The 14,342-nt window shown below is 41.5% G+C and overlaps 1 protein-coding gene across 2 annotated transcripts in view; it reads left to right on the top strand.

Annotated features, from left to right (window-relative positions):
- NAGPA (N-acetylglucosamine-1-phosphodiester alpha-N-acetylglucosaminidase) overlaps positions 1 to 11,171 on the top strand; it is a 203,224-nt gene extending 192,053 nt beyond the window's left edge. For both annotated transcript variants that reach the window (XM_053706250.1, XM_053706249.1), the window contains exon 9: positions 10,249 to 11,171. In XM_053706250.1, the coding sequence (XP_053562225.1) occupies positions 10,249 to 10,489 (241 nt within the window). In that variant the 3' untranslated portion in view covers positions 10,490 to 11,171. The remainder of the gene's footprint in view (positions 1 to 10,248) is intronic.
- The last annotated feature ends 3,171 nt before the right edge of the window (positions 11,172 to 14,342 follow it).

The following is a 14,342-nucleotide window of genomic DNA, read 5'->3' as shown; positions in this document are numbered from 1 at the left end:
CGTGTCAGTACCTGCGTCTCCCGCTCGGGAGGTGCGTAAGATTGAGGCGCCAAGTACATCAAGGCCCTTACAAATCACTTTACATGATATGGCTAATGTTATGAAAGAAGTATTATACAATATGCCCGAATTAAGAGGCAAGCGCGATATCTCTGGGTTAAGGACAGAGCGCGCTGATGACACGAGAGCCATGTCTGATACTGCGTCACAATTTGCAGAACATGAGGACGGTGAGCTTCATTCTGTCGGTGACTGTTCTGATCCGGGGAGACCGGATTCAGAAATTTCAAATTTTAAATTTAAGCTTGAGAACCTCCGCGTGTTACTAGGGGAGCTGTTAGCGTCTCTGAATGATTGCGACACGGTGGCAATCCCAGAGAAATTATGTAGGTTGGATAGATACTTTGCGGTACCGGTGTGTACTGACGTTTTTCCTATACCAAAAAGGCTTACAGAAATTATTAGTAAGGAGTGGGATAGACCCGGTGTGCCCTTTTCCCCTCCTCCGATATTTAGAAAAATGTTCCCTATAGACGCCACCACACGAGACTTATGGCAGACGGTCCCTAAGGTGGAGGGAGCAGTTTCTACTTTAGCCAAGCGTACCACTATCCCGGTGGAGGATAGCTGTGCTTTCTCAGATCCAATGGATAAAAAATTAGAGGGTTACCTTAAGAAAATGTTTGTTCAACAAGGTTTTATATTGCAGCCTCTTGCATGCATTGCGCCTGTCACGGCTTCAGCGGCATTCTGGTTTGAGTCTCTGGAAGAGGCGATTCGCACAGCACCATTGGATTAGACTTTGAGCAAAGTTAGAACGCTTAAACTGGCTAATGCGTTTGTTTCGGATGCCGTAGTGCATTTAACCAAACTTACGGCTAAAAATTCCGGATTCGCCATACAGGCGCGCAGGGCGCTATGGCTTAAATCCTGGTCAGCAGATGTAACTTCTAAGTCTAAACTACTTAACATTCCTTTCAAAGGGCAGACCTTATTCGGGCCCGGCTTGAAGGAAATTATTGCTGACATTACGGGAGGTAAGGGCCACACCCTTCCTCAGGACAGGGCCAAATCAAAGGCCAAACAGTCTAATTTTCGTGCCTTTCGTAACTTCAAGGCAGGAGCAGCATCAACTTCCTCCGCTCCAAAACAGGAAGGAACTACTGCTCGTTACAGACAGGGTTGGAAAGGCAACCCGTCATGGAACAAGGGCAAGCAGGCCAGAAAGCCTACTTCCGCCCCTAAGACAGCATGAAGACAAGGCCCCCTCTCCGGAGACGGATCTAGTGGGGGGCAGACTTTCTCTCTTCGCCCAGGCCTGGGCAAGAGATGTACAGGATCCCTGGACGCTGGAGATTATATCTCAGGGATACCTTCTGGATTTCAAAACTTCTCCTCCACAAGGGAGGTTTCATCTGTCAAGGTTATCAACAAACCTAGTAAAGAAAGAGGCATTTCTACAATGTGTACAAGACCTCTTAGTGATGGGAGTGATCCACCCAGTTCCGCGAACGGAACGAGGACAAGGGTTTTACTCAAATCTATTTGTGGTTCCCAAAAAAGAGGGAACCTTCAGACCAATCTTAGACTTAAAAATCTTAAACAAATTCCTAAGGGTTCCATCGTTCAAGATGGAAACCATTCGGACCATCCTGCCCATGATCCAAGAGGGTCAATATATGACCACAGTGGACTTAAAGGATTCCTACCTTCACATACCGATTCACAAAGATCATTATCGGTACCTAAGATTTGCCTTTCTAGACAGGCATTACCAGTTTGTAGCTCTTCCCTTCGGGTTAGCTACGGCCCCGAGAATTTTTACAAGGGTTCTGGGCTCACTTCTGGCGGTACTAAGACCATGAGGCATAGCGGTGGCTCCGTACCTAGACGACATTCTGATTCAAGCGTCAAGTTTTCAAAATGCAAAGTCTCATACAGAGATAGTTCTAGCATTTCTGAGGTCGCATGGGTGGAAAGTGAACGTGGAAAAGAGTTCTCTGTTACCGCTCACAAGGGTTCCTTTTCTAGGGACTTTTATAGATTCTGTAGAGATGAAGATTTACCTGACGGAGTCCAGGTTATCAAAGATTCTCAATGCTTGCCGTGCCCTTCACTCCATTCCAAGCCCATCAGTAGCTCAGTGTATGGAAGTAATCGGCTTGATGGTCGCGGCAATGGACATAGTGCCATTTGCGCGCCTGTATCTCAGACCGCTGCAACTACGCATGCTAAGTCAGTGGAACGGGGATTACTCAGATCTGTCCCCTTTGCTAAATCTGGACCAGGAGACCAGAGATTCTCTTCTCTGGTGGTTGTCACGGGTTCATCTGTCCAAAGGAATGACCTTTCGCAGACCAGATTGGACGATTGTAACAACAGATGCCAGCCTTCTAGGCTGGGGAGCAGTCTGGAACTCCCTGAAGGCTCAGGAATCGTGGACTCAGGAGGAGAAACTCCTACCAATCAACATTCTAGAATTAAGAGCAATATTCAATGCTCTTCTAGCTTGGCCTCAGTTAGCAACACTGAGGTTCATCAGGTTTCAGTCGGACAACATCACGACTGTGGCTTACATCAATCATCAAGGGGGAACCAGGAGTTCCCTAGCGATGTTGGAAGTCTCGAAGATAATTCGCTGGGCAGAGTCACACTCTTGCCACCTGTCAGCGATCTACATCCCAGGTGTGGAGAACTGGGAAGCGGATTTTCTAAGTCGCCAGATTTTTCATCCGGGGGAGTGGGAACTACACCCGGAGGTATTTGCTCAACTGATTCGTCGTTGGGGCAAACCGGATCTGGATCTTATGGCATCTTGCCAGAACGCCAAGCTTCCTCGTTACGGATCCAGGTCCAGGGACCCAGGAGCGGTGCTGGTAGATGCACTTGCAGCCCCTTGGGTTTTCAACATAGCTTATGTGTTTCCACCTTTTCCGTTGCTACCTCGACTGATTGCCAGGATCAAACAGGAGAGAGCATCGGTGATTCTGATAGCGCCTGCGTGGCCACGCAGGACCTGGTATGCAGACCTAGTGGACATGTCGTCTTGTCCACCATGGTCTCTACCTCTGAGGCAGGACCTTCTAATTCAGGGTCCTTTCAACCATCCAAACCTAATTTCTCTGAGGCTGACTGCTTGGAGATTGAACGCTTGATTCTATCAAAGCGTGGGGTTTCGGTTATTGATACATTGATACAGGCTCGGAAACCTGTTACCAGAAAAATTTACCATAAGATATGGCGTAAATATTTATATTGGTGTGAATCCAAGAGTTACTCATGGAGTAAGGTTAGGATTCCTAGGATATTGGATATTCTTTTACACAAGCGTCTGGCAGGGAATCTAGACGTCCAGGCTTTTTTTCAGGCTTTGGCTAGGATTAAGCCTGTGTTTAAGGCTGTTGCTCCTCTGTGGAGCTTAAACTTGGTTCTTAAAGTTCTTCAGGGTGTTCCGTTTGAACCCCTTCATTCCATTGATATTAAGCTTTTATCTTGGAAAGTTCTGTTTTTGATGGCTATTTCCTCGGCTCGAAGAGTCTCTGAGTTATCTGCCTTACATTGTGATTCTCCTTATCTGATCTTTCATTCAGACAAGGTAGTCCTGCGTACTAAACCTGGGTTTTTGCCTAAGGTTGTTTCTAGCAGGAATATCAATCAAGAGATTGTTGTTCCATCATTGTGTCCTAATCCTTCTTCAAAGAAGGAACGTCTTTTGCATAATCTAGACGTGGTCCGTGCCCTGAAGTTCTACTTACAGGCAACTAAAGATTTTCGACAAACTTCTTACCTGTTTGTCGTTTACTCTGGACAGAGGAGAGGTCAAAAGGCTTCGGCTACCTCTCTCTTTTTGGCTTCGTAGCATAATACGTTTAGCCTATGAGACTGCTGGACAGCAGCCTCCTGAAAGAATTACAGCTCATTCCACAAGAGCTGTGGCTTCCACTTGGGCCTTTAAAAATGAGGCCTCTGTTGAACAGATTTGCAAGGCTGCAACTTTGTCTTCACTTCATACCTTTTCCAAATTTTACAAATTTGACACTTTTGCTTCTTCGGAGGCTGTTTTTGGGAGAAAGGTTCTACAGGCAGTGGTTCCTTCTGTTTAATGTTCCTGCCTTGTCCCTCCCTTCATCCGTGTACTTTAGCTTTGGTATTGGTAGCCCATAAGTAATGGATGACCCGTGGACTGAACACACTTAACAAGAGAAAACATAATTTATGCTTACCTGATACATTTATTTCTCTTGTAGTGTGTTCAGTCCACGGCCCGCCCTGTCTTTTTGAGGCAGGTTCTAAATTTTAAATTATAACTCCAGTCACCACTGCACCCTATAGTTCTCCTTTCTCGTCTTGTTTCGGTCGAATGACTGGATATGACATGTAAGGGGAGGAGCTATATAGCAGCTCTGCTTGGGTGATCCTCTTGCAACTTCCTGTTGGGAAGGAGAATATATCCCATAAGTAATGGATGACCCGTGGACTGAACACACTACAAGAGAAATAAATTTATCAGGTAAGCATAAATTATGTTTTTTGTCTGTTTTAAGTAAAGTGGGGGCTAAGATGGAGCCCAAAGTTGGACTCTTTCTGTAGGAACATCTAAGGCCCTTTTTAACTGTATCTACCAGTTTATCCTCAGCTGTCAATATAGAAAAATGTTTTTGTACAATATTACAGATCTGGGGGTACTGGACACTATGTGTTACAAAAGTTACGCCATCAAAGGGTTCAATATCACGTGTTTGGGTGAATAACAAATTCTCCCTCGTGAGTTTGTCAACTTGTGCTCTAGCTTTATTAACCTGTTTTAAAGGGTATTTCCTAGCTTTCAACCTGTTAAACAAATCCATTGATTTAGTGGAGAAATCAGAGGGATTGGTACAATTTCTTTTGAGTCTACTAAATTCCCCCTTAGCAACTGCAACTTAATAGACTTTCGGTGACTGCGCGGATTATGCTAATTAAGGTGGTTTTGTTCCCAAAATTGCTTTACTTTTGTCACGCTCAGCTGCTGGGAAGCTCTGCAGTCCTCTCTGTGTGCTTGATTGACAGGTGTCTGAGCCACCCCTTCCTGATGATGTCACAACCATGCTTTTTATTCTTGGCTTCCTGTTTCTCCAGTGCCAGTTTGTTTGTTAACTTTTTGGCTTCTGATAGGATTTCGCTGAGGAATCTCTCTAACTGCTGCTTTTCTGTTGCCAATCTCTTCAAGGATTTACTATGCTGGATTAACCTTCAACTTCCTGATTACCTGTCTCCAAACAATGCAAGTACTGTTTGTTTTGTGAAACTTTCAAACTTCCTGTTTACCTGCTGCAAACCCTGCATATTCAGACTACTCTGTGTACTGCCAAACTATTCAAATACTGTTATTTCTGTGAAACCTTCAATCTGCATGTTTACCTGTTTCCAAACTCTGCAAATACAATTATTCAGTGTAAACCTTCAAACTGCTTGATATCCTGTTGCCAATCTCAACAAGTACTGATTAATCTGTGTTAACCTTCAAACTACTAGCTTACCTGTTATTATCTCTGCAAGTTCTGACAACACAGTGTTAACCTTCAAACTACCTGATTACATGTTGTTAATTCTGCAAGTTCTGACTAAACAGTGTTTACCCTCAAACTGCCTGATTACCTGTTGCATACTCTGCAAAGACTGTCTACACAGTGTTAACTCTCAAACTGCTTGATTACCTTTTGCATACTCTGCAAAGACTGTCTACACAGTGTTAACCTTCAGACTGCCTGATAACAAATGACCTACTCCTGCATTATTAACTGTTTCCTGTTTTACCCTTCTTCTGTCTGAGTATAAGTGACTATCCCTGCTCTCCTGATACTGTGGAAGACATTTCCTGAAACCAGTTCCTTATTCAGAAGTCTATCTGGCTGATATAATGAATTACTGTGGCACAGGCTAACCCTGCTCCATATTGTGAGTACTTTGTTTTTTGGAGGTTGTCGTGGGGTCACGTCCTGGATTAAACTCAGAGTGCAAGGGTGTTGTTTAAGTTCGCCCTAGCATTTGGGTCTTCTTCTGGACATTTCCTAACCTGACAACTTTCTTCAAAATCTCCCTCTCCTTCTGTATAAAAAAGACATTATTTTCCTTAATAGGATTTTCAATCAATTCCTTTGGAAGGATAAGAAGCCTCGTATATCCCTTTATAAATTAACCCTATCGAGGAGATATGGTGGTCTGGCCTGCCGAAATGTTAAGTTCTATAATTATGCTGCCCTTTGTAAATATGCCCTATATTGGATTGCTGAAAAAGAGCGGGTTACATTTTATGAAATAGAAGCCAGCATGATAGCACCCTTTGCGTTACAAGCAATTTTACATTATCCGGCCGCTAAACTCCTGAGTAATATTGTGCAGTTTTATACATTTAAATTCATTATTCTCGCGTGGCAGCAAATGTGTGGGGAGATTAAATTAAATTTTGCTAAATCAGAGTTCCTTCCATTGATAGGTAACCCGGACTTTCCCCCTGGAGTAGGTACTTCTGTTTATGCAGCATGGGCGGAGAGGGGATTAAAGTATGTATCACAAATGTGCGAGGATAAAACCTTGACAACAAAGAACTTCCTAGATTTGTCGTAGGAATACAACCTTCCAAAAGCTTACTTTTACGCCTACCTCCAGGCTAGACATTGGATAGGGGATTTAAGACAAAAAACAGGGCCAGATCTGGACACTAGAGATTTGAGGGCAGTGATTAGGGAATATCAGGAGGGGGTGGGAACCATCTCTTCGACTTATAAGATACTATTGAAACCCTCCAGAGAAAGTAACATTCTGGATATTAAGGAAAAGTGGAGCAGGGTAGGAGTAGATGTAGATAGAGAAATATTAATACATAGCACGATACTAGCTTCTAAAGCAACAGTACTAAGTAGTTATAAAGAATCACATTTGAAAATAGTAAATGTGGCCTATCTGACCCCAGATAGAATGGCAAAATGGGCACAGGTTCAAGGAAACTGTTCTAGACGTGGCTTTGGTAGAGCAGATATTGTACACTGCTTTTGGTCATGCCCAAAAATTGACCAATTTTGGTAAAAAGTTACCTTCTGGGGCTGCAAGATTTTAGGAACACGATTTAAATTTAATTTGTTGCAGATATTTTTTCTATGCAAATATTCCCCGGAGCTGCCCAATGTTAGATTCATAAACCTACTCATATTGATTGGAAGGAATCTAATATTAAAGATGTGGAAGGGGAAGAAAGAACCCACATTTACAAAGTTTCTTAATAATGTTCAGTATCAGAGTGTGGTGGAACAATTTAATTTAAAAAATCCTAACCCCAAACAAATTGCCAGGTTTTTCAACAAATGGAAGTGTTACATCTACTCTTTGCCTAAAAGAGCCCAATGCCAACTTACCCTCCCCTTTAAAAATTCTAGCTGGGTCCAACGGCAGCTAGAACAAGGGCTACTTCCTATTAATTGGTTCATAAACGAATAGCCCCCCCCCCCCCTTTTTCCTTTTTTTTTTCCTCTTTCCCCACCCCCTCAGTAAGGAAGCATCTACACAGGTTTTAGAATATGTTTATAAATATGAAGACTTACGTAGGATAAGTGTACGTGGAGTGTATTAAAGCAAGATAATCTGAAAGTAAGGATACAGGCCACATACAGTGAGCTCTTGTACTACAACATTACTGAAGTAACATAGATGTTATACCTGCCTATTTTATTTTGATGGTTATGCTTTTCTTTTTATGTGAATTAAGCCTCGATTAACGCAAAGAAACTGTGACTAGATATGGTCAGTTAATAACGAATATCTGTCATAGGTTGTTTAAATATTTTTCTTTGACTTATGTCTGCTGTGTATAATGAAATAAAAATTTTGAAAAGGGGGAAAAAAAAAAAAATCAGGAGATTGTGGTTCCTTCCTTGTGTCCTAATCCTTCTTCATCGAAGGAACGCTTATTTCACAACTTGGATGTGGTTCGCGCCTTGAAGTTCAATCTTCAGGCTACTAAGGAGTTTAGACAATCTTGCTCTTTGTTTGTTGTCTATTCCGGGAAACGTAAAGGACAGAAGGCTACTTCGACTTCCCTATCTTTTTGGTTAAGGAGTGTCATCTGCTTAGCTTACGAGACAGCGGGACATCGTTGTCCTGAGAGGATAACTGCTCATTCCACTAGAGCAGTGGCTTCCTCTTGGGCCTTTAAGAATGAGGCCTCTATGGATCAGATTTGTAAGGCGGCTACCTGGTCCTCCTTACTTACTTTATCAAAATTTTACAAGTTTGATGTTTTTGCTTCGAATGAAGCAGCTTTCGGGAGAAAAGATTTGCAGGCTGCGGTGCCCTCAGAATATGGTCTGCCTCTTTCTTTTTGTTCCCTCCCGTTATTCATTCTGTTTCCTCTAAAGCTTGGGTATAGTTTTCCCAACAGTAATGAATGAAGCCGTGGACTCTCCCTGTCTTAGAATGGAAAACATAATTTAGGCTTACCAGATAAATTCCTTTCCTTCTGAATAGGGAGAGTCCATGGCCCCACCCGTTTTTTCTTGTCTATGGACGGTCCCCTATTATTTATTTTATTCTTCTGGCACTATTTATACCCTAATGTTTCTCCTACTTTTCCTTATTCCCTCAGCGGAATGACTGGAGTAATGAGGAAGTGGGAGGGATATCTAAGCCTTTGGCTGCGGGTGTCTTTGCCTCCTCCTGGTGGCCAGGTATTGTATTTCCCAACAGTAAGGAATGAACCCATGGACTCTCCCTATATAGAAGGAATGGAATTTATCTGGAAAGCATAAATTATGTTTTTTGAGAAGCTCATACGAGTAACTTATTCTGTATTAAACAATAATGTTGTTACTTAAGGTATAAAAAGATCTGTCAGATTAAATTATAGACTATTCCTATCCCGCTTCCTCCAATCATTACGTGCCCCCTTTGGTGTCCAGCTTGTGGGACCACGCAACTATTAGAGGAAGCCGGATTGGTCATCGATATGCTAGCTACAGCAGGAGATACGGCCGGAGGATTGCTGGTCTGTTTTCCATAAAGAAAGGTAAGTATTTTAAAAAAGAAGCTTCAGTGTAAAGTTTAATTAATGAAAGTGCCCCTGTTTTTAAGATTAGTTTTAGATACTGGGCACTTACTCATTAAACTTTATAATCACTTTAACTTCTATTTAACAAGGGATATAATACTTTGTTTCAATTTGTCATGCTTAGACTCCTTTAGGTCCTTCCGCTTTCAGAACAGTGTCTAAAATGTGTATATTTTATTTCTTAGAGGCATTAAACGCTAAAAACATATCATTAACCTCCCACTTATTATGGGTGCCACCATTTTGAAACCTAGGATTCACTGCAAGAATTTGAAGGATAGTTGCTGCTCATGTGCAAATACATCAGCACTGGAATGCAGTAAAAGCCAGATTTTAACATGGCAGCACCCATGACTGGGGAATAACCTAAATACTAAGCTTATAAAATGTTTATAAGCTTTAAATGTTATTATTATTATACTTTTATTTATTAAGTGCCAACATATATTCTGCAGTGCTGTCCAAGGGTACAATTAATTTAAATAAAACAATGATAAAAAATAAACTTAAGTAAGATAAGTATAGAGTAGTGGCAGATACTTTTAGCATAAAGAAGATCATTAGTAACATTTGTAAGGGCAGTTTCAGTTGAGTGTTTGGGAGGAAGCCAGATTGCAGGGGGTCAAGCAAGGAGTTGGAGTACAGGAAGTGGGTTAGGTGGTTGTAAACTAGTTTTTCCAGGAGTTTTGATGCTAGTGGAAGCAGTGATATGGGGCGATAGTTTGCAGGAGAATTAGGATCAAGGGAGGATTTTTTGAGTATGGGAGTGAACTTTGTATGTTTGAAAGAAGATAGGAATGAATCGGTAGAGAAGGATAGGTTGAAGATGTGAGTACGTAAAGAAATGATGGTAGAAGACAGAGAGAGTATTAGATGGGAAGGGATAGGGTTGAGCAGGCAGGTAGTGAGGCGTGAGGAAGATAGTAAACAAACTTAATTCTGAGCGAAGAATGAATTTATAGTGGATGAAATCGGTTTCAGAGCGAGATTTCCTCTAGACACGCTCAGCAGTGCGGGAGCATTTTTGCAAGTAGCATAGCAAGTGTTCCCAGAGCAATGACAGAGATGGATAAACCACTAAACATTTGTACTTAAATCCAAAGAGTGTTGCTTTGCAGTTTTAGTGTAATTTCTTGAGTAATAAAGGGTGTGTTCACTTATTTTCCCAGGCAAACATGGAGCATTGTAACTGCCACACTTGCAGTTCTACTTTTGATCAGTGCAGCTTTCAATGTAAGACAGGCTTCCAGATGTGGAGAGAGGAGGCATGAAGACAAGATATACTCCTACCAACGACTACAGGAATTAAGTGAAAACATGGACGTTACAGACATGTGTGAGCCCTGGGATTTGTACCCACCGGAATATAAAAGGGAGAACCATCATGTTGAAGAAAATTATTCAAATTGAATGTAGTTTTTATTTTAAATATGTATTTTAATATTTAAGCATTATTAACTAATTAATAATGCAAGCTGTGATAACTCTGCTACCAAAGTGCCTTAGGTTCAATTCAGTGTTGGGAAGAAACTATATGGTTAATGAATTACAGTAGGATGTATTGGACTTTCTCGGTGACCAATTTTTAGTATTAACTGTGAATATTTTTTATGACACTGGATATGTATATGAAACTTTTTTATGTGTTTTTTTTTTTAATTCTTCATATTACTGAAGTGCCAAAGGTTCTGAGAGGTGTTTAAATAGTTTTTTTGCTTGTCCATGGTACACAAAGTCTAACATATTAGCTTTCAGAAGTTATAAAACAGAAGATTAAAAAAAATGTTAGCATATTTGTACGTACTTTAACTTATTTATATTCCAAAATGATAGGTGAAACATTATACATTTGTATCAATATAGTGCAATGTATACTTGAGACGCACAATTTTTCCATATTTAAAAAGTAGATGGGGTACAGGGTCACATGTATAATTTACTAAGACTGTCTAATGTAATTCCTAATAGCCTCCCTAATGTGTTTAAAAAATGAGTTTATATATGTTTATCTTTTAAATATATAAGAATATTAGAACATATGCCCATGCATATGTCACCAAGGTTTTAAAATAAATTTAGCCGTAAACACACATTTACTGTACCTGAAATTAATTTAAAAAAAAAAAAAAAAAAAATCTCATCTGAACATATAAACTCCCCCATGGAGGAATGCAAGTTTAACCAGCCTTCTTGGTTTAGAAGTTTACTATCTGTGTAAGTAAATTTTCAACCGTTATAGGGGAATGTTATTTTTCTCTTAAGTGTATCCAGTCCACGGATCATCCATTACTTGTGGGATATTCTCCTTCCCAACAAGAAGTTGCAAGAGGATCACCCACAGCAGAGCTGCTATATAGCTCCTCCCCTCACTGCCATATCCAGTCATTCTCTTGCAACTCTCAACAAAGATGGAGGTAGTAAGAGGAGAGTGGTGTATTATAGTTAGATTTTTGTCTTCAATCAAAAGTTTGTTATTTTTAAATGGTACCGGAGTGTACTATTTTAACTCAGGCAGCATTGGAAGAAGAATCTGCCTGCGTTTTCTATGATCTTAGCAGAAGTAACTAAGATCCACTGCCGTTCTCACATATTCTGAGGAGTGAAGTAACTTCAGAGGGGGAATGGTGTGCAGGTTATCCTGCAATAAGGTATGTGCAGTTAACATATTTCTAGGGATGGAATTTGCTAGAAAAATGCTGCTGATACCGGATTAATGTAAGTTAAGCCTAAATACAGTGATTTAATAGCAACTGGTATCAGGCTTATTACCAGAGATACATACTCTTATAAAAGTGCAATATAAAACGTTTGCTGGCATGTTTAATTGTTTTTATATATGCTTGGTGATAAAACTTATTGGGGCCTAGTTTTTTTCCACATGGCTGGCTTGATTTTTGCCTAGAAACAGTTTCCTGAGGATTTCCACTGTTGTAATATGAGTGGGAGGGGCCTATTTTAGCGCTTTTCTGTGCAGCTAAAATTACAGACAGAGACATTCAGCTTCCCTCTGCATGATACAGGACATCTCTGAAGGGCTCAAAAGGCTTCAAAAGTCGTGTTTGAGGAGGGTAACAACCACAGTAGACCTGTGGCAGTTGTGACTAATTTTAAAAACGTTTTTTTCATTTATTATTCCGTTTTTGGTATTAAGGGGTTAATCATCCATTTGCAAGTGGGTGCAATGCTCTGCTAACTTGTTACATACACTGTAAAAATTTCGTTAGTGTAACTGCCTTTTTTCACTGTTATTTCAAATTTTGACAAAATTTGTTTTTCTTAAAGGCACAGTAACGTTTTTTTATATTGCTTGTTAACTTGTTTTAAAGTGTTTTCCAAGCTTGCTATTCTCATTGCTAGTCTGTACAAACATGTCTGACACAGAGGAAACTACTTGTTCATTATGTTTAAAAGCCATGGTGGAGCCCCATAGGAGAATGTGTACTAAATGTATTGATTTCACCTTAAACAGTAAAGATCAGTCTTTATCTATTAAAGAATTGTCACCAGAGGGTTCTGTCGAGGGGGAAGTTATGCTGACTAACTCTCCCCACGTGTCGGACCCTTTGTCTCCCGCTCAAGGGACGCCCGCTAATATGGCGCCAAGTACATCAGGGACGCCCATAGCGATTACTTTGCAGGACATGGCTGCGATCATGGATAATACCCTGTCAGCGGTATTAGCCAGATTGCCTGAATTAAGGGGCAAGCGTGATAGCTCTGGGGTTAGACGAGATACAGAGCGCGCAGATGCTGTAAGAGCCATGTCTGATACTGCGTCACAATATGCAGAACCTGAGGACGGAGAGCTTCAGTCTGTTGGTGACGTCTCTGACTCAGGGAAACCTGATTCAGAGATTTCTAATTTTAAATTTAAGCTTGAGAACCTCCGTGTATTGCTTGGGGAGGTGTTAGCTGCTTTGAATGACTGTAACACAATTGCAGTGCCAGAGAAATTGTGTAGACTGGATAAATACTATGCAGTGCCGGTGTGTACTGATGTTTTTCCAATACCTAAAAGGTTTACAGAAATTATTAGTAAGGAGTGGGATAGACCCGGTGTGCCGTTTTCCCCCCCTCCTATATTTAGAAAAATGTTTCCCATAGACGCCACTACACGGGACTTATGGCAGACGGTCCCTAAGGTGGAGGGAGCAGTTTCTATTTTAGCAAAGCGTACCACTATCCCGGTTGAAGACAGTTGTGCTTTTTCAGATCCAATGGATAAAAAATTAGAGGGTTACCTTAAGAAAATGTTTATTCAACAAGGTTTTATTTTACAGCCCCTTGCATGCATTGTGCCTGTCACTGCTGCGGCGGCATTCTGGTTTGAGGCCTTGGAAGAGGCCATCCATACAGCTCCATTGACTGAAATCATTGACAAGCTTAGAACACTTAAGCTAGCTAACTCATTTGTTTCTGATGCCATTGTTCATTTGACTAAACTAACGGCTAAGAATCCCGGATTCGCCATCCAGGCGCGTAGGGCGCTATGGCTTAAATCCTGGTCAGCTGACGTGACTTCAAAGTCTAAATTACTCAACATTCCTTTCAAGGGGCAGACCTTATTCAGGACTGGTTTGAAAGAAATTATTGCAGACATTACTGGACGTAAGGGTCATACCCTTCCTCAGGACAGGGCCAAATCAAGGGCCAAACAGTCTAATATTCGTGCCTTTCGAAATTTCAAGGCAGGTGCAGCATCAACCTCCTCTGCTTCAAAACAAGAGGGAACTTTTGCTCAATCCAAGCAGGCCTGGAAATCTAACCAGTCCTGGAACAAGGGCAAGCAGGCCAGAAAGCCTGCTGCTGCCTCCAAGACAGCATGAAGGAACGGCCCCCTATCCGACAACGGATCTAGTAGGGGGCAGACTTTCTCTCTTCGCCCAGGCGTGGGCAAGAGATGTTCAGGATCCCTGGGCGTTGGAGATCATATCTCAGGGATATCTTCTGGACTTCAAAGCTTCTCCTCCACAAGGGAGATTTCACCTTTCAAGATTATCTGCAAACCAGATAAAGAAAGAGGCATTCCTTCGCTGCGTGCAAGACCTTCTAGTAATGGGAGTGATCCATCCAGTTCCGCAGACGGAACAAGGACAGGGTTTTTACTCAAATCTGTTTGTGGTTCCCAAAAAAGAGTTCCATCATTCAAGATGGAAACTATTCGGACCATCTTACCCATGACCCAAGAGGGTCAGTACATGACCACAGTGGACTTAAAGGATGCCTACCTTCACATTCCGATTCACAAAGATCATCATCGGTT

This window comes from Bombina bombina, chromosome 3 (genome assembly GCF_027579735.1).
Source record: "Bombina bombina isolate aBomBom1 chromosome 3, aBomBom1.pri, whole genome shotgun sequence".
Taxonomy (NCBI): Eukaryota; Metazoa; Chordata; class Amphibia; order Anura; family Bombinatoridae; genus Bombina; species Bombina bombina.
Note: the sequence above shows the minus strand (reverse complement) of the source record. Positions and strands in the feature narration are given on the sequence as shown.